General features: G+C 36.1%; 1 protein-coding gene across 4 annotated transcripts in view; it reads right to left on the reverse strand.

The window, feature by feature from the left end:
- CSPP1 (centrosome and spindle pole associated protein 1) overlaps window positions 1-21,252 on the reverse strand; it is a 166,693-nt gene that overhangs the window by 63,821 nt on the left and 81,620 nt on the right. For all 4 annotated transcript variants that reach the window (XM_028113319.2, XM_028113310.2, XM_028113297.2 and 1 more), the window contains 2 exons: window positions 3,490-3,619; window positions 1,537-1,684 (listed from right to left, as the gene is read on the reverse strand). In XM_028113319.2, coding sequence (XP_027969120.1) covers window positions 1,537-1,684; window positions 3,490-3,619 — 278 coding nt within the window. The remainder of the gene's footprint in view (window positions 1-1,536; window positions 1,685-3,489; window positions 3,620-21,252) is intronic.

A 21,252-nucleotide genomic window follows, 5' to 3' on the forward strand; every position in this document is an offset into this window, starting at 1 on the left:
AAGAGGGGGTAGGGTCAGAGGGAGAGCAGACTCCCCACTGAGCAGGGAGCCCGATGCAGGACTCGATCCCGAGACGCGGGGATCATGACCTGAGCCAAAGGCAGTTGCTTAACCAACTGAGCCACCCAGGCGCCCCTAGAGGTTGTTTGTTAAAGCACTTTCTGTTAAATGCCTGAACTAATACCTGTACTTTAAAAGGAAATGTTATAGCACTATCCTTAAATGAAAAACCAGTGTTTTTCTAATATATATTCAAATAACCATTTAACTTTTAAAATACGCAATGTTTATCTATATATCACCTAAAATCACCTCATCTATAAAAAGAGTAAGAGTTCCAGTCTTCAAAACCGTGAGCAAAGTATGAGGTGAAGATAGGAAAGGAACAAATCCTTTGGGAAGAAAAGAGTTATCTTAGTAATTTAAGTGGGTCTCAAATACATCTTTTTAAAAAGCCATCTTTAACAAAGAAGCAAAAGCATAATATTTAAGAACTCTTAATAACTCAATATCCAGAAAGTATTCTGACTACATCCCTCAACTATCCCTATAATGTATAATACCTGAAGAACAAAATGAAGTCTACATCTTTACCATTTAATGGGTTTCTATTATTCGTTTCTCATTTCTAATAATTTTCAAAAACCTGTCTTTGTCTATTTTTATTCTTACCTAAAAGCTAATCAGAGACCATCCCAATATATATCACAAGTTGTATAAGTAAGACCTCTTTTCTTCAAAGTGCTGGCTGCTGTAGTTTCTAGATCAAACATTTTTTTTTTTTTTAAGACAGGGAGAAAGAGCATGTGAAAGATGGCGGGGGGAAGGGGGTCAGGCAGTGGGGGGGAGACAGAGAGAGAGAGATAATCTTAAACAGGCTCCACACCCAGAACAGAACCCAAAGTGGGGCTTGATCTCACGACCTTGAGATCATGACCTGAGCTGAAATCAAGAGTCGGACACTTAACTGACTGAGCAACCCAGGTGCCCCTCTAGATCAAACATTTTTGAGAGTACATAATTTAAAGACCAATCAATATGATTCTGCAACCTGCCAGAGAGTTTCTGAGATCAGGTCTTTACATTTCAATGGAGTCCTTGCAGTGTGCAGGTACAGGGCGTGTATGAAATACTGCAGCCCACAACTATTTCAGATCACTTATATTTAAAATGTCTTACTACTTAAAAAAAAAATTTAATAAGAGTTTTGTTATTTTTACCAGGATGTTTTCTTAAAAATCTAACCACTAGTTTGGGTAAAAACTTGCCAACTAACATGAGCTTTTCTCTGCAATTGAATTATTATTAGAGGATGAAAAACATGCAACAAAATTAAATCAATAGTACTCCAAAGAAAAAAGACTTTCTAACCTGTTATTATATGTGTTACAAAATATCTCTTTTGCATTAAGTTACACAAAAAGAGAGCTTGCCTTACAGGCTATGATTCCCACTTCTTCTACCACCCCATTCTTTTAAAAATTTAAAAATAGTTCAGTTTCTTTTAAAAACAACAGATCAATGGAAATAACATACTTATCAGATTTCCTTTTGCATCTCTCAGAGGAGCACCACCTCCACCTTTTCCCCAGGGGTTGTAACGTCTCATTTCAGCTTCTAATTTAGCTTCATATTCTTCTTTTTCTTCACGTTCTCTCTTCCTTCTTTCTTCTCTTTCCCGAATCTTGATAATGTTAAGAAACATTAGTGCTGACAAGTATTCTGATACAAAAAGTTTAGTCTTAATATCAGTTTTTATTTTTATTAGAGAAAAAAACTGGAGTTTGGTTTTGTTTGGGTTTTTCTGTTTTGGTTTGGTTTTTTTTTTTTGGTTTTTTATTTTTACAATCTGCTTCACCATAAAATTTGAAATCACAAATCTATGGAATACCCAATTTAAAAACACTTCCTTGGTGAGAATAAATAGCTGTTGGTCCCTCACATCATTGCTACTAGAGTGCTTTCCAGCCACTGATGCCAGCTGGGACTGAACCAATTCTTCCTTCCCACCAACTTCTACCTGAGCCACTCCTTCCCTAACCTCCCCAGCTGCATGAGGACCAATAGGATCTCCCTACTTTCCTTTTCCACCTATCCTTTTATGGGACCTGGCCAGCCACAAACTACTCCCCACTTCTCACCAGACCTACTTTTCCCTGGGCAAACTCCATTCCCAGAATTCAAGAGGTTGAAGGTTCAAAGCTATTTGGAGAATTCTGGGCTCCTTTAAGTACAACTTTATGAAAGCATATAAAACAGTCTTCTCATCAACAAGTGTAAGCACAGGTTAGGTCTCTAGGAACATATGGATAGGCAATGAACAAGAATCTACATTTTGGAAAGTTACTTTTAAAATCATAAGCCCCCCCCACCCCCCCTCCACACACACACAAATCATAAACACATGCATGGAAAATTTAAGCAACCACTACATCAAGGCCAAGAAGTCATCTCATACATGAAATAAAATTCTAGAGTTAGGAAATGTAGTTTTGTCAGCAGTGTTTTTAATATGCTCATTTGAAAACAGATATATAAATTCAATCTTTTATTTGTAGAAACCTACCATCCAAAATATAAAGTTGTAATTCTACAATTTAAAATTTTATAGAATTTTATAGAAAAGCACTTCAGATGGATATATACCTACCAAGAGTCCCAGAATCCTCTCAGAGATATGGATACTCCCCAGAAAACCCCATACATTTGATACAATTACTTTGAAGTAAACTCTCTTCAAATATTACAAACTACAATATAACCCATTATCCTCCTCCCTAAAAGTGTTCTACTTTTTTCTCTTAGTTCATATTCATAGCCTCATTATTCACATAGACTACAACATTCAGAATCATCTTCAAGCCCTTTGTTCTTTCTCATTCCCTATATCTAAGTTCTATCGATAAATCCCAGAGTTGTCTTCTGGATGTCCTCCCACCTTCCCCATCTGGTCAGGGCCTCATTACCTCCAGTCTGGACTGCCTCAGTAGTCTACTGAAAGGTTTCTCTGCCATATCTCTTTCCCAATCATATACATCACAACTAGCTACGCTTCTAAAACTTAAAGGTATTCACATCAACTATTCCTTTCACTCTCTGGCTTAAACTTTCCTCCCGTAGGCTCTCCAGAACAGGATGAAACTGAAAAGTCCTTATTAGTTAATCCTTCACAATTGAGCACAATCTAACACTTCAGCCCCTTCTCCCACATCAATTTCCATTCCCTGAATATATGCCAGGAATTTAAAATCTATTCATTGCATAACATGTAGTTCAAGTATCAACAACACAGGAAGCCCTCCGAACAGCCAGGCAATTATTCTTATCCTATTCTTCCAAGAGCATTATAATCTATCTGCATCAAAATTTATCATACTGAAATATAAATGACTGGTACTGTTTTCTCCTCTGCCAAACTGAGTTATAAGGGACCACTGTGCTAACACATAAGATGTTCGACACTGAATGAACGAATGAATGAATGAATACCTGTTGCTGCAAAGCTTCTTGGTAAGACTGAAGTGACTGTTTTGAAGGCTTTGGTTTATCTTCAAAAAACAATCCTGAATTTATTGCTCGATCACTCGTAATTTTCAGTTCATTCTGTCCAACCATATTCCTGTATCAAGTACACAATAATTTTAATCCATCTGTGACAAAGCAAGAATACAATACTCCTTTGAAATAGCACAGCGTTTAAGTAGATTTAAAAACACGGAAAAATGTTTCTCTGTGGGTCAAAGAGAAATCCTTAAGTAAATGTCCCCTTACTAAGTTTTCTCTACTGTCTCTGTTTCACAATTAATGGAACTTTCAAATTTATTAGATCTATTTCTTGACCTACGTGGCAGATACATGGGGGTAAAAACTTGGTGATAATACACCAAACAGTATATATATGACTTATGCACTTTTCTGAATGTAGAGAAATAACAATATGGTAGAAGTTTCCCAATATTATAACTAATAATTTACTTAATAAATGTACTCTAATATAAAGTATTAACTTCTTAGCCATTTCAAAAATAAAATTACTGACTGTCCCAAATAAAACTCAAATTTTTGAAAAACTTGCAAGGAATCAAAAAAGGAAAAATTTAAAACATATTATGGTTATATAAATCTCAAGCAAAAAAGTGCTATTTGCCTTAAATACAGGAATGCAGCCACTTTGAAGAAAGCAATACATTTAAAAATCTTAATTACAGAAGATACTCAAATATTAGTTTTATAATAAAACTATAATTATTAAAGAGACTACAAGAGGCTTCTCATCTCCAAAAACATCATCACTTCAAATAAGGAGTCCCTTTTGTGTATCTAACTTATCCAATTTATTAGCAATCTTTCATTAGGATAAACAGATGTTTACGTATACTGTCACACTAGATCATGAGAGGATAAAAGATGAAGATGGGGCGCCTGGGTGGCTCGGTTGGTTAAGTGTTCAACTCTTGATTTTGGCTCAGGTCACAATCTCAGGGTCATGAGACCGAGCCCCGAGCTAGTTGTGGAGCCTGCTGGAGATTCTCTCTCCACCTCCCTCCCCACTTCCCCCCCCCAAAAAAAATTTAAAAAAGAAAAGGAAAGATGAGGAGAGCCAGAGGAAATGGTTCCTAAAAGATGTTAGACTTTTTATTTAAGAGCACCGGGCTCTGCATGTACATATGAATAAAGAAGGTTGAAAGGGCTTATCTGAGTAAGACCAATCTCTCAAAACAAACTGGCTATAAATTCCACTATCTAAAAGAACTTATCAAACACCCCCAAAAAACAAAAAATCCAGTCAAAAAACGGGCAGAACATATGAAGACACTTCTCCAAAGAAGATATACAAATAGCCAAGAGACACATGAAAAAATGCTCCACATCACTCGGCAGCAGGGAAATAGAAATCAAAACCACAGTGAGATACCACCTCATACCAGTCAGAATGACTAAAATTAACAAGTCAGAAAACATCAGATGTTGGTGAGAATGTAGAGAAAGGGGAACCCATTTACACTGTTGGTGGGAATGCAAACTGATGCAGCCACATCAGAAAACAGCATGGAGGTTCCTCAAAAAGTTAAAAATAGAACTACCCTATGAGCCAGCAACTGCACTACTAGGTATTTATCCAAAGGATACAAACATAGTGATCCGATGGCGCACCTGCACCCCAATGTTTATAGCAGCAATGTCCATAATAGGCAAACTATGGAAAGAGCCCAGATTTCCACAGACAGAAGAATGGATAAAGAAGACGTGGTGTGTGTGTGTGTGTGTACATACACACAACGGAATATTACTTGGCCATCAAAAAGAATGAAATCTTGCCATTTGCAACAATGTGGATGGAACTAGAGGGCATTATGCTAACCGAAATAAGTCAGTCAGAGAAAGGCAAATACCAAATGATCTCACTCATATGTGGAATTTAAGAAACAAAACAGATGAACATAGGGGAAGGGAAGGAAAAATAAGAGGAAAACAGAAAACAGAGAGGGAGGCAAACCATAAGAGACCGTTAACCATAGGAAACAAACTGAGGGTTGCTAGAGGGGAGGTAGGTGGGGAGATGGGATAAATAGGTGAGAGGCATTAAGGAGGCCACTTGATGTAATGGCACTGGGGTGTTATATGCAACTGATGAATCACTAAATTCTATTCCTGAAACTAGTAATACACTACATGGTAACTAAATTGAATGTAAATAAAAAAAATTTTTTTTTAAAGAATTCATTCTTTTTTATGGCTGAATAGTATTTCATTTATATGGATATAATGCATTTTGTTTATCCATTTATGGACATTTGAACTGTTTATACTTAGAAGTATTATGAATAATACTGTTATGAACATTCACATACAAATCTTTGTGTGTACATATATCTACATTTCTCTTAACTATATACCTAAGAGGACAACTCAAGTGATGTCTGGTAAGCATGTTTAACTTTTTAAGAAACTGCCACTTCTTGACACTGCTTTTTATGTATTGACTTTGTATTCAGCAAAACTATTAATATTTTATCAGCATTCAAAAAATAAATAGAAGAAAAAAATAGATAAATTTATGCTTTTTTCCTTTTTTCAATGAGTCATTATAGATTTTACTGATGATATTGATGGCTTAAGACTAGTAGAATCTCTAAAACCCTGCCCTGCTTATAAGACCTGGGATGGAAATTGTGCCAAAGATGGTTCTAAGTGTTGGGTAAAGTTGGAGTAGTGATTCCTCAGCAAATGAGGGCTCCTCTTCCTCTCTTCCTTCCTTTTTTTCCATCTTTCTCTGGTGATCCAGAGCTCTTACTACTTAGAAATCATCTAGACAATGAAGTGCACCATACAGACAATGTAGTCAAATTTATTGTCATGCAAGAAATGAATGTGAAAAGGGGTTATTAAGGACAATGCTGATATCAAAACTGGAGAAGTGGATGACACTGTCAAAATCACAGGAGATAATCTGGTCTTCAGTGTACCTACAGACACCCATCAATGTATCTCCTAACCTTTGGGAAGGGAATCTGTGACATTTCCTTTGAGAATTTGATTAAAAACTATCTACTTTCACTGCAGAAACTTATATATACAAAAATTATGCATACAATATTTCAATGGATTTATATAGCCTCTCTAAAACCTACATACCTCATGTTAAGAAATCACAAACATCCTTTTCAGCTCTAAAGCTCTTTAATTTGGTCCTGAAGAGACCTTGCTCATGAAAAAGAGAGTACTTTGTATAGGTGGCAAACAGTGGTTTACAAAATAATTATAACCTCTTCTGTTATCACAAATCATTACACAGTGTAATTCTGATAAGTTTCCTAAAGTGTGGCAAAGAGTTAAGGCTTTGAAGCCAGACAAAACTACTTTAGATTTCTACCTTAACTGCTTATTGACTGAGGACTTAGGGAAGTCACTTTATATAGCTGAGTTCCAATTTCCTCCAGTTGCAAATATTGATAGATATAATGTATAATGTATACAATGACATGACAGCAGCATATACTACTCAGTAAATTGAAATTGCTACTATTATGACTATTACTGTTTTAGTAAATGTATACCCAATTTGGACAATTAAAATCCTAAGGACAAGTCATCAATCAGTGAATACAGTTTTGGCAATTGAATGGCAGACTTACAAGCCTCTTTCCTACATCATTTTTACCTATGAATTAAGATGTGTTAAAGAAATAAAACATTGGAAAGAAGATAGATCATGAGCACACCAAAACAGTTAACAGAATCACAGGTTCCTCCCACCTCTAGTTGGGTTAAAATGCTTGGAAATAAATAAATACATTAGGAAATAGTTTGTAAGAAATTAAGGAGGTAATTCCACTATTTAACTGTTACTATTTTATTCAAATTTTATACTTTTTAATGTGGCATTCAGAAAAACATTAACAGAAAAAAGGACAATTTAAAAAACAACTACATTGAGCACAGGACTCACAACTAACAGTAAATGGGCATAAGGGGTCTTACGGAGATGAGTGTTCTAAAACTGGGAAACACTTCCACAATGGCAAAGTAGGGACCTCCGAAAATCTGCTACTCCATTCAAGCATTGTTAAATACATTAAGTATTTAAGTTAAAAATTGCTGGGCGCCTGGGTGGCTCAGTCGTTAAGCATCTGCCTTCGGCTCAGGTCATGATCCCAGGGTCCTGGGATCGAGTCCCACATCGGGCTCCCTGCTCAGCGGGAAGCTGCTTCTCCCTCTCCCACTCCCCCTGCTTGTGTTCCTGCTCTCGCTGTGTCTCTCTGTCAAATAAATAAAATCTTAAAAAAGAAAAGTTAAAAACTGCCAAAATCAACTTTATAATTCTGAAAATTAATGAAAGTCTTGCAACAATCCAAGAAGAGTTTTAAAAAATTAAAAGACAGGAACTTTCACTAAGAACAGTAATATTTATGGCATGTGAACCTGCCCCTTCCCATTCACTCTACTGAAACCTTAAAATCCAACAGCCTGCCACAAATGGAAGCTGTAAAAACCAGCAGCCCACTGCCACTGGACATGTAGAATAGGTTTGGAGCTCCCCAAACAGCCAATATCTAGAAAAGTGTCACTTTTGATCTACCTGGCAGCTACCTGGAAAAGCTCCATTCTTAAAGCCTGCCTTTATTTAACACATACTTAGAGCTTAATCGGTATAAATATTCTTATCATGAAATGTTTGTAGGAAACAATTAGCAGCAATTGTTCAGCATTACAGTTAGCTGTGGCAGCAAAACCACTGAGGCAAGCAAAAGCCTGACCCCCTGAGAAAAATCAGGGGAAAACATAACCATATGGTCTTGAAAAACTAACATATTCCTGTGAATCTAGAAAGCCACATGCATGTGCAGAGTTACACAGATATCCAGAAAAGCTGTGAGAACACTCTGATCTCTCACTTCTGTCTGGCATTGAGGCTCTGTGCTAGAATGAAGTAAAGGCTAAAGCAGAGATGAAAACTGCTGGAGTACTGTACTGAACATGCCCCAACACAAACACAAAACACTCAACAAAGAGTATTAGAGATTTAAGTCTTTGAAGGAAACTTAGGCCCTTTAAGGAAATCTCTGTCCAATCACGACCTAACTATTAAGCTAACCCAGCAGAGGCATCAGTAGCCACATGACAAATATAAACTACAGAATTAGTTCACAATAGTTAAAGAGAGCCACAATGACAAATAGAAAGAACAATATAATCCTTAGGGAAAGGAGAAAATTTGATTTCCACAATTGCCACATTTTATATTTTTAAATGTTCAGTTTTCAATAACAAAAAAAAGTTATATGAGACTAGCAAAGGAACAGGGAAGTATGGACCATATACAGGAAAAAGAAATCAGTCAATATAAACTGTCACTGAGGAATCCCACATGTTGGACTTGCTGGACAAAGACTCTGAATGAGGTATTACAAATACCTTGGAAAAACTAAAGAAAACCGTATCTAAAGAATTAAAGGAAAGGAGAACAATGTTATACAGAAATTATTAAAAAATTATAGAGTTGGGAAGTACAAAAACTGAAAAGACAAATTCACTAGAGGGTCTCAACAACAGATTTTTAGCAGGCAGAAGGAACAATCACTGAACTTGAAGATAAGTAACTTGAGATTATCCAGTCTAAGGAACAGAGGGAAAAATGTTGAATAAAAATGGACAGAATTTCAGAGACCCTGTGGGACAGCATCAAGTATACCAATATAAACATAATAGCAATCTCAGAAAGAAAGGAGACAAAGAGACATAAAGAATGTTTGAATGATAGCTGAAAATTTCCCAAATTTGATGAAAAACATTAATGAGCACATCCAATAGCTCATCAAATTCTAAGCAGGAAAACTCCGAGATCCATACATATATATATATATAATAGTCAATCTACCTAAAGACAAAGACAGAATCTTGAAAATAGCAAGAAAATAACAATTCATCAGATACAAGGGATCTTCAATAAGATTAACAGCTCATCAGAAACCAGGAAGACCAGAAGGCAATGAGATGACATTCAAAATGCTGACAGAAAAAAAGAATTTTAACCAAGAATTCTATACCCAGGAAAACTATCCTTCAAAAATAAAAGCAAAATTAGAACATTAAAGCTAATTAGACCATTCAGTAAAAACTCAGAGAAGTCATCACTAACAGACTATAATATTGAATGGAGCACTTCAGATTGAAATGAGGAACACCTGAGAGTAACTGGAGTAAACACAAAGAAATAAAAAACATCAAAAACAGTAACTACACGTAGGCAAAGATAAAAGATATTACAAATACGTTTTTAGTTGCAACTCTATTCTTCTCTAACTTAAAAGACAAATACACAAAGAAACAGAGGAACAAGAAATGAAAAGAATTATAAAACTGTGTTGACAAGTTTAAATGTATAAAGATGTAATCTGTATGAAAACAATGGCATCAAGGAAAAGGAAAGGAGTGGCATTACAATGGAGAAAAATCTTTTTACTATTTTAAATTAATATTGACCTAAACTCAGTTCTTTTAAATTAACACAGTAATTTTAATCAGTAACAAAAACACAAAAAAACCCCAGAAAAATCATACTAAAAGAGAGTTAAAAAGGAATGCTGTATTTAACATAATGGTGCCTGGGTGGCTCAGCTGGTTAAGCATCTAACTGGTTGATCAAGCCCCGCATCAGTGTCAGGCTCCGAGCTCAGCAGGGAGTCTGTTTCTCTCTTCCTCTCCCTCTGCCCCTCCCCTGGTTAGCAGACACATGCACATGCTCTCTAAATCAATCAATCAATCAATAAAATCTTTAAAGAAATATTTAACATAAAAGAAGGCATTAATAGAGGAACAGAGAAACAAAAAAGTGGTATTTTTTTAAAAAGCAAAATAGCTGACAAAAATTCTACCTCAATAAGAGTTGCACTATATGTAAATTTAGGCAGAGGCTAGCAGAAAAGGGTGGGCTGGTGGGGTAGAGGGAGACAGATCAGGGTGCAGAGACACACTTAGATTCAAATAAATATACTGAGGGTAAGACATGGAAAATCATATACCATGGAAGCTAACAAAAGAAAAACAAAACCAAAGACTAATATCACTCATAAATATACAGGTAAAAATCCTCAACAAAAAATTAGCAAACTAAACAATCCAGCAACACATCATAAGGATTATACTTCATGACCAAGTGGGATTTATCACAGGAATTCAAGGTTGATTTAATATCTGAAATCAATATAATACACCATATTAATAGAATCAAGAACAAAACCCTCTGAAGCATCTCAATAAATGCAGAAGCAGCATCTAGCAAAATTCAACTTCTAATTTAGAAATATGTTGAAATATATTAAAATTCTAAACATCATTTATGATAAAAACAATCAACAAAGAATAGAAGAAAACTTCCTCAAGCTGATAAAGGCAATTATAAAAAATCTATAACATCACATTTAATGGTTATAAATCCCTTCCACTTAAGATGAGAATAAGATAAAGATATCCACTCTCATAATGTCCATTCAACATTGTACTGAAGGTTCTAAGCAAGACAATTAAGAAGAAAAAGAAATAAAAGGCATAAGATTGGAAAGGAAGAAATAAAATTATCTTCATTTACTGAAGACATAAAATCATGCATACAGAAAATGCTAAGAAATCCACTAAAAACTGTTAAGATTAAGAGTTCAGTGAAGTTGCAGGATACAAGATCAACACACCAAGTTCAACTGTATTTCTACAAACTAGCATGAATAATATGGAAATGAAATTAAGAGAACAATTCCATTCACAACACCAAAGAGTATTAAATACTTTGGAATAAATTAAACAGAAGTTAAACAGTCTAAAAGTGACAAAATATTGTTGGAAGAAATTAAAAAACCCCAAATAATTTTAAAGACATTCCACATTCATGGATTGGAGACTTATTATTGTTAAGATGTAAGACTAAACCATAAAGAAACAGACTACACTAAAGAAACACTACAACTAGTAAGGAAATTGAATCACTAATGAAAAATTTCCTGACAGAGTAAAGCCATGGCCCTGATGGCTTCAGTGATAAATTCTACCAAAGGAAAACTAACACCAATTCTTCTCAAACTTTTCCAAAAACTTGAAGAGGAGGGAAGACATCCTAACATATGCTGAGAAGCCAGCATTTACCCTGATACCCAAACCAGACAAAGATGCTACAAGAAAACTACAGACTACTATTGCTTGTGACCAGTGATGTAAAAATCCTCAACAAGATACTAGCAAGCCAAATTCAAAAGCCTTTTAAAAGAATTAAACACCATGGTTGGGGTGGGGGTGGATTTATTCCTGGAATACAAGGATGGTTAACATACAAAAATCAGTCAATATTATTTACCACATTAACAGAATGAAGCAAGGAAAAAAAAGCATATAATCATCTCAACTGTGCAGAAAAGAATGATAAAATTCAACAATCTTTCTTGATAGAAACACTCAACAAACTAGAAATAAAAGGAAACTACCTCAACATAATAAACACCATATTTAAGAGACTGAAAGCTTTTCCTCTAAGATCAGGAACAAGGCAAAAATTACCCACTTTCACTACTTTTACTGAACATATTACAGGAAGTTCTAGCCAGAGCAATTAGGATAGAAAAATAAGTAAAAGGCATCCAAATTGGAATGTAAGAAGTAAATTTCTGTTCGTTGATGATATGATCTTGTATATAGAAAACTCTGAAGATACCACACAAAAAATACAAAGTTAGTAAAAAATATAAAATGTTTTTATATTTTTTATTTTACATTTTATATATTTATATTTTATATTTTATATATATTAAAATGTATTTTATATTTTACAAAAAATACCTGTTAGTAAAACAAATTCAGCAATAGCAGGATACAAAGTTAACACACAATAATCAGTTGCATGTCTATACACAAACAATGAACAATCTGAAAAGGAAATTACAAAAACAATTCCATTTATAATAGCATCAAACAGAACAAAATACTTAGAAATTAAGTTAACCACAGCAGTGAAAGACTTGTACATACACTGAAAACTAAAACATTGCTGAAAGAAATTAAAGAAGACAATAAATGGAAATGCACCCCATTTACGGATTAGAAGTCTTAATATTGCTGTCAATACTACCCAAAGTGATGTGCAGATTCAATGCAAGCCTTATCTAAATCTCAATGATTTTTTTGCAGAAATAGAAAAACCCTTATTAAAATTTTATTTTCTCAAGGGACCCCAAATAGTCAAAAAATTTTTGAAAAAGAATAAGCTACAGGACTCACACTTCCTGATTTTAAAACTTACCACAAAGCTACAGTAATCAAAACAGCATGGGTACTGACATATAGACAGACATAGATCAACAAAGGTCAGAACTAAATGCATGCATGTAAAGTAAATTAATTTTTGCAAGGGTGCCATGACAAAACATTAGGGAAAGGACAATATTTTCAACAAATGATGCTAAGAAAATGATATCCACATGCGAAGAATGAAGCTGACCCTTAATAACACTTCATACCACAGTTAACTCAAAATGGATCAAAATCCTCAATGTAAGACCAAAAACTGTAAAACTCTTAGAAGAAAACAGGGCAAAAGCTTCACAGTATTGGATTTGGCAATGATTTCTTAGATGGGACACCAAAGACACAGTCAAAAAAGAAAAAAAATTGGCAAATTAAACTTCATGAAGATTAGAAATTTGTGTGCATCTATAGTGTTGCTAGATACTATCAACAGAGTAAAAAGGCAACACAAAGAATGGGGGAAAATATTTGCAATTCATTTATCTGATAAGGAATTAATATCCACAATATATAGGGAACTCTTAAAATTCATCAACCAAAAAAACAAATCACCCAATTAAAAAATGAACTAAGGACTTGAATAGACATTTCTCCAAAGACAGACAAATGGTCAATAGGCACATGAAACTTCAGTCAATATCAGTAATTGTAAGGAAATACAAATCAAAATCACAATGAGATAATTCATATCCATGAGGATGGCTCTTATCAAATAAAACAGAAAGAACAACTGTTGGTGAGGAGGTAGAGAACTTAGAACTCTCATGTACAGTTGATGGGAATGAAAAATAGTACTGCTGCTGTGGAATACGGTATGGTGGTTACCTGATACCAATTACCATATGATCCAGCAATTCCACTTCTGAGTATATACTTTAAAGAACCGAAAGCAGAGTCTAGAAGAGATACTTGTATACCCACATTCACAGCTGCATATTCGCAACACCAAAACATGGAAGCAACCCAAGCACCCATTGATGGATGAATGGATAAGCAATCAATTATTATTCAGCCTTATAAAGGAAGGAAATTCTGACTTACCCTACAACATGGGTTAACCTTGAAACATTATGGTAAGTAAAATAAGCCAGACACAAAAAGATGAGGAACATATGATTTGACTTCTATGAGGTATCTAAAGTAGTTGAAATGACAGAGACAGAAAGGGGCAGGAGGAGGGGAATAGGGAGATGTTGTTTAATGGGTACAGTCAGTTTTACAAAATGAAAAGAGTTCTACAAACAGGTGGTGGTGATGGTTGCACAACAATATGAATGTACTTAATACCACTGAACTACACACTTAAAATGATCAAAATGGGAGGAGGAGCAAGATGACACAGGAGTAGGAGACCTAAATTTCGTCTGGTCCCAGGAATTCAGCTAGTCAGTCACCAAACAACTCTGAACACCTAGGAACTCAACAGAAAATCAAAGAAAAGAATAGCAGCAACTCTCTGAACAGAAAAGTGACCACTTTCTGGAAGGTAGGACGTGCAGAGAACTGAATCTGAGGCGATATATGGGAAGACAGACTGAGAGGGGAGGAAGCCTCCGTCAGCTGCTCCCAGCAGGTGATAGAGCCGTGGAGCACAAAATCGGAACTTTGAGAAGTTGGCTCCGCTGAGAGAAGTCGCTCCAGTGGCTAAGCGGGGGGTGGAACCCCCGCTGGAACACTGTGGTCTCAGGACCCTCGGGGTCACAGGAAGACTGGGGGTGCCTGAGTGTGACAGAGCTCCCAGGTATCGGAGCGGGGAAGCCGGCTGCAGAGAGGGAGCCGAGGAGTGGGCTCTCACCTCTGGGTTACCATAAAGCGTGATCCGCAGCACAGTCGGGCCACTGCTTTTCCAGCAGGAACCCAACAAGCGGCAGATCCGGGGAGACTCCCCTTCCTCCCCTGGGAGGAGCAACGCGGGAGCGCACCGCAGGGATCCGCTGGGTTTGGAGACTCCACACGGGGTCGTGTGCCAGAGATAGAAACGCTCAGTCACAGGCCGGGTGAGCATGGAGTGAGGCCGGAGACCGGGGAGACAGGAGTGATTGACTGCCTTTCTCTGGGGGCTCACTGAGGAGTGGGGCCCCGGGCTCTCGGCTCCTCTGGGGCAGAGATTGGGAGACCACCATTTTCGCTCTCGTCCTCCAAAGCTGTACGGAAAGCTTGCAGGGAACAAAAGCTCCTGAGAGCAAACCTGAGCAGATTACTTTGTCCAGACCCGACCGGCAAGGGCTGGGCAATTCCACCTCCGGCAAAGACATTTGGGAACCGCGGCGACAGGCCCCTCTCCCAGAAGATCTGCAAGAACGGCCAGCCAAGACCAAGTTTACCGATCAATGACAACAGCAGAACTCCAGCACTAGGGGAATAAAGCATGTAGAATTCATGGCTTTTTTCCCATGATTCTTTTAGTCTTTCAGAGTTACTTTAATTTTTTTCCTCTATTTTTTTTTAATTTCTTTTTCCCTTTTTCAACCAACATCTTATCAATCCCTTTTTTAAACCTTTTTTATTTTTCATTTTTAGTCATATTCTAACCCTTCATTGTACTTAACCTTATTTTTTGTATATACATAAGTTATTCTCTCTTTGAAATTTTGGGATACAGTTTCTTCTAACAGACCAAAATACACCCTAAATCTCTATTGTATGGCTTTGTTCTAGTCTCCTGCCTGATCACATTCTCTCCCTTTTTTTTTTTAATTTCTCTTTTCTTTTTTCAACCAACTTTTTATCTTATCAAATACTTTTATAGAATCTTTTATAATTTTCATCTTTATAATCATATTCCATCCATTCATCATATTTACCCTTATTTTTGTACATACATTAAGATTTTCTTTCTTTAAAATTTTGGGAGGCAGTTTCTTCTAACAGACCAAAATATGCCCAAAATCTAGTGAGTGGCACTGATCTATTCACCAGCCTGATCTTATTTGATCATATCTTTTTTTTTTCTTTTCTTTCTCAAATACACAGCCTAACCCTACACCTAAAGGAGCTGGAGAAAGAACAGCAAATAAAGCCAAAACCCAGCAGGAGAAGAGAAGTAATAATGATCAGAGCAGAAATCAATGAAACAGAAACCAAAAGAACAGTAGAACAGATCAACGAAACTAGGAGCTGGTTCTCTGAAAGAATTAGTAAGATTGACAAACCCCTGTCCAGACTTACCAAAGAGAAAAGAGAAAGGACCCAAATAAATAAAATCATGAATGAAAGGGGAGATCACAACCAACACCAAAGAAATACAATTACAAGAACGTATTATGAGCAACTATATGCCAGGAAATTAGATAATCTGGAAGAAATGGATGCATTCCTAGAGATGTATAAACTACCAAAACTGAACCAGGAAGAAATAGAAAACCTGAACAGACCCATAACCACTAAGAAAATTGAAGCAGTAATCAAAAATCTCCCAACAAACAGGAGCCCAAGGCCAGATGGCTTCCCAGAGGAATTCTACCAAACATTTAAAGAAGAATCAATACCTATTCTTCTGAAATTGTTCCAAAAAATAGAAATGGAAGAAAAACTTCCAAACTCTTTCTATGAGGCCAGCATTACCTTGATCCCAAAATCAGACAAAGACCCCATCAAAAAGGAGAATTACAGACCAATATCCCTGACGAACATGGATGCAAAAATTCTCACCAAAATACTAGCCAATAGGATCCAACAGTACATTAAAAGGATTATTTACCACGACCAAGTGGGATTTATTCCTGGGCTGCAAGGTTGGTTCAACATCCACAAATCAATCAATGTGATACATTAATAAAAAAAAAAAGAACAAGAACCATATGATCCTCTCAATAGATGCAGAATACAGCATCCTTTCTTGATTTAAACTCTTCAGAGTGTAGGGATAGAGGGTACACACCTCAATATCATAAAAGCCATCTATGAAAAACCCACAGCAAATATCATTCTCAATTGGGAAAAACTGAGAGCTTTTCCCCTAAAGTCAGGAACACGGCAGGGATGTTCACTATCACCACCACTATTCAACATAGTTCTAGAAGTACTAACCACAGCAATCAGACAACAAAAAGAAATCAAAGGCATCCGAATCGGCAAAGAAGAAGTCAAACTCTCACTCTTTGCAGATATGATACTTTATGTGGAAAACCCAAAAGACTCCACCCCAAAACTGCTAGAACTCATACAGGAATTCAGTAAAGTGGCAGGATATAAAATCAATGCACAGAAATCACTGGCATTCCTATACACCAACAACAAGACAGAAGAAAGAGAAATTAAGGAGTTGATCCCATTTACAATTGCACCCAAAACCATGAGATACCTAGGAATAAATCTAACCAAAGAGGCAAAGAATCTGTACTCAGAAAACATTAAAATACTCATGAAAAATATTGAGGAAGACACAAAGAAATGGAAAAACGTTCCATGCTCATGGACTGGAAGAACAAATACTGTGAAGATGTCAACGCTACCTAGAGCAATCTACACATTCAGTGCAATCCCTATCAAAATACCATCCATTTTTTTCAAAGAAATGGAACAAATCATCCTAAAATTTGTATGAAACCAGAAGAGATCCCGAATAGCCAGAGGAATGTTGAAAAAGAAAAGCAAAGCCGGTGGCATCACAATTCAGGACCTCAAGCTCTATTACAAAGCTGTCATCATCAAGACAGTATGGTACTGGCACAAAAACAGACACATACATCAATGGAACAGAATAGAGAGCCCAGAAATGGACCCTCAACTCTATGGTCAACTAATCTTCGACAAAGCAGGAGAGAATGTCCAATGGAAAAAAGTCTCTTCAACAAATGGTGTTCAGACAATTGGACACCCACATGCAGAAGACTGAAACTGGACCATTTCCTTACACCACACACAAAAATAGACTCAAAATGGTTGAAAGACCTAAATGTGAGACAGGAGTCCATCAAAATCCTAGAGGAGAACACAAACAGCAACCTCTTTGACCTCAGCCGCAGCAACGTTTTCCTAGAAACATCGCCAAAGGCAAGGGAAGCAAGGGCAAAAATGAACTACTGGGACTTCATCAAGATAAAAAGCTTTTGCACAGCAAAGGAAACAATCAACAAAACCAAAAGACAACCGACAGAATGGGAGAAGATATTTGCAAATGACATATCGGATAAAGGGCTAGTATCCAAAATCTATAAAGAACTTATCAAACTCAACACCCAAAGAACAAATAATCCAATCAAGAAATGGGCAGAAGACATGAACAGATATTTTTCCAAAGAAGACATCCAGATGGCCAACAGACACATGAAAAAGTGCTCAACATCGCCATCAGGGAAATCCAAATCAAAACCTCAATGAGATACTACCTCACACCAGTCAGAATGGTTAAAATTAAGAGGTCAGGAAAAGACAGATGTTGGAGAGGATGCGGAGAAATGGGAACCCTCCTACACTGTTGGTGGGAATGAAAGCTGGTGCAGCCACTCTGGAAAACAGTATGGATGTTCCTCAGAAAGTTGAAAATAGAGCTATCCTATGACCCAGAAATTGCAGTACTGGGTATTTATCCCAAAGATACAAATGTAGTGATCCGAAGGGGTACACACAGCACCCCAATGTTTATAGCAGCAATGTCCACAATAGCCAAACTATGGAAAGAGCCAAGATGTCCATCAACAGATGAATGGATAAAGAAGATGTGGTATATATATACAACAGAATATTATGCAGCCATCATAAAAACGAAATCTTGCCTTTTGCAATGATGTGGATGGAACTAGAGGGTATTATGCTAAGCTAAGTAAGTCACTCAATCAGAGAAAGACATGTATCATTTGATCGCACTGAGATGAGGAATTCTTAATCTCAGGAAACAAACTGAGGGTTGCTGGAGTGGTGGGGGGTGGGAGGGATGGGGTGGTTGGGTGGTAGACATTGGAGAGGGTATGTGCTATTGTGATTGCTGTGAATTGTGTAAGACTGATGAATCACAAACCTATACCTCTGAAACAAATAATACATTATATGTTAAAAGAAGGTAGTAGGAAGGGAAAAATGAAGGGGGGAATGGAGCAGGAGATGAACAATGAGAGACTATGGACTCTGAGAAACAAACTGAGGGTTTGTTTGAGGGTTCTAGAGGGGAGGGGTCAGGAGGATGGGTTAGCCTGGTGACTGGGTATTAAAGAGGGCACGTATTGAATGGAGCACTGGGTGTTATACGCAAACAATGAATCATGGAACACTACATCAAAAATTAATGATGTAATGTATGGTGATTAACATAACATAATAAAATAAAATTAAAAAAAAAATAAATTATCAAAATGGTAAATCTTATTTTATGTGTATTTTAGGAAAATAAAGAAATTGAAATAAAAATTAAGATGATAATACTACACAGGTCTACAGATTCCATATAATGTCCACCAAAAATCTCAACTGACTTTTTGCATAAATAGACAAGCTTATCTGAAAATTCATACTGAAATGCAAAGGACCTTAAAAGCCAAAGCAATTCTGGAAAAGAAAAACAAACTTGGAGAACTCAACAGTTCCCGAATTTCAAAACTTACTAGAGCACTATGATAATCAATGCTCCTGGCCTAAGGAGAGGCACACAACACAGATCAATGGAATAGAATACAGAATCCCAGAAACAGACTCACATAAATATGTCCAGTGGATTTTGACAAAGATGCAAAAGCAATTCAATAGAGGAAAAGTAATCTTGTTAACAAATTATGCTAGACACCCACAGGCCCTCTCCCAAAAAAAAAAAGGAAAAAAAAAAAAAAAAGACCTTCCATCTAAGCCTCACATCTTACCTAAAAATTAACTCAAAATGGATCATGGATTTAAGCAAAAAAACTATAAAGCTTTTAGGGGAAGGAAAAAACAAGATAAAAATCTTTGGGATCTAGTCCTAGAAAAAGAATACTAGATTTGACACTGAAAATATGATCCATAAAAGGAAAAACTGATAAATTGGGCTTTATCAAAATTTAAACTTTTGCTCTAGGCAACACCCTACTCATGGGATGAAGACAAGCTTTAGACTGACAGAAAATATTTGCACACCCTATATCTGACAAAGAACTAGTATTCAGAATATATCAAGAACCCTCAAAAACTCAACAGTTAAGAAAAAAAGATTTAAAATGTGTAAAAAACGGGTGCCTGTCCGGCTCAGTCAGTAGAGCATGCAACTCTTGATCTCAGGGTTATGAATTCAAGCCCCACCTTGGGCATGGAGACTACTTTTAAAAAAAATAAGTAAAATAAAATATGTAAAAAACATCAACAGACTTTTCATCAAATATAAAAAGATGGCAAATAAATACATGAAAAGATGGGAAGCATCATCACTATTAGGGAAATGTAAATTAAAACCCCAAAGATGTATCATTACACACCTATTAAAGTGACACAAACAAAAGTCATGACACCAAATGCTGGTAAAGATGTAAAGAAACCAGATTCCAAATACACTGCCAATACAAATGTGAAATGGTACAGTCTCTGTGAAAAGTTTGGCAGCTTCTTATAAAACTAAAGTTGTAACTACCATATAACCCAACAATAACACTCCTGACCAATTATCCTAAAGAACTGAAGACTATGTTCACACAAAACCTGTACAGGAATATTTACAGCAGCTCTATTCATACTAACTTAGATGGCCTTCAACAATGGAATGTTTAAACTGTGGTACAAACATACCAGGAAATGCTACTTAGCAATAAGAACAAATAATTTATATATGCAACAACGTCATGAATCCCAAGGGAATTATGCTGATTTTAAAAAGTCAACCCCAAAAGGTTACATATATGATTCCATGTTTATATAGCATTTTTTAAATATTAAAGAAATGGAGAACAGATTAGTTGTTCCTAGTGCCTATGGAGGGAGTAGGGACAGGAAGGAACTAGGTATGACAGAAAAGGGCATAATAATGGGTCCTTGTGATGATGGTAGTGTTCTGTATCTTGACTGTATCCAATGTCGTATAGTTGGGCTGTGTCACTGTACCACAGTTTTGCAAGATCTTAGCATTAGGAACTGGGTAAAGGGTATACAAGATGTCTCTATATTATTTCTTATAATTCCATCATGGGAACCTATAATTATCTCTAATAAAAAGTTTAATTTTACTGCATGGAGCACTGGGTGTTATGAACAAACAATGAATCATGGAACACTGCACCAAAAACTAATGATGTAATATATGGTGATTAACATAACAATAAAAAATTTTTTTAAAAAGTTTAATTTTAAATAATAATGCTATAAAGTATACTTATTGACATGGAAAAGATGTTTATGATATATTGTTAATTTTAAAATCAGATTTCAGAACAATATATACAATATAACATAATATTGGTGTATGTTGTGTGTATGTAGTTTTGTGACTACAGAAGACACCCTAAATGCTCAGGCAGATGCACCTATCACTGGATGAATGGGATTTTAGGTGATTTCAATTTTTTTCAT

Source organism: Eumetopias jubatus, unplaced genomic scaffold, assembly GCF_037043125.1.
Source record: "Eumetopias jubatus isolate StellerSeaLion01/CBP00866 unplaced genomic scaffold, mEumJub1_p1.0 scaffold_4, whole genome shotgun sequence".
Classification (NCBI taxonomy): domain Eukaryota; kingdom Metazoa; phylum Chordata; class Mammalia; order Carnivora; family Otariidae; genus Eumetopias; species Eumetopias jubatus.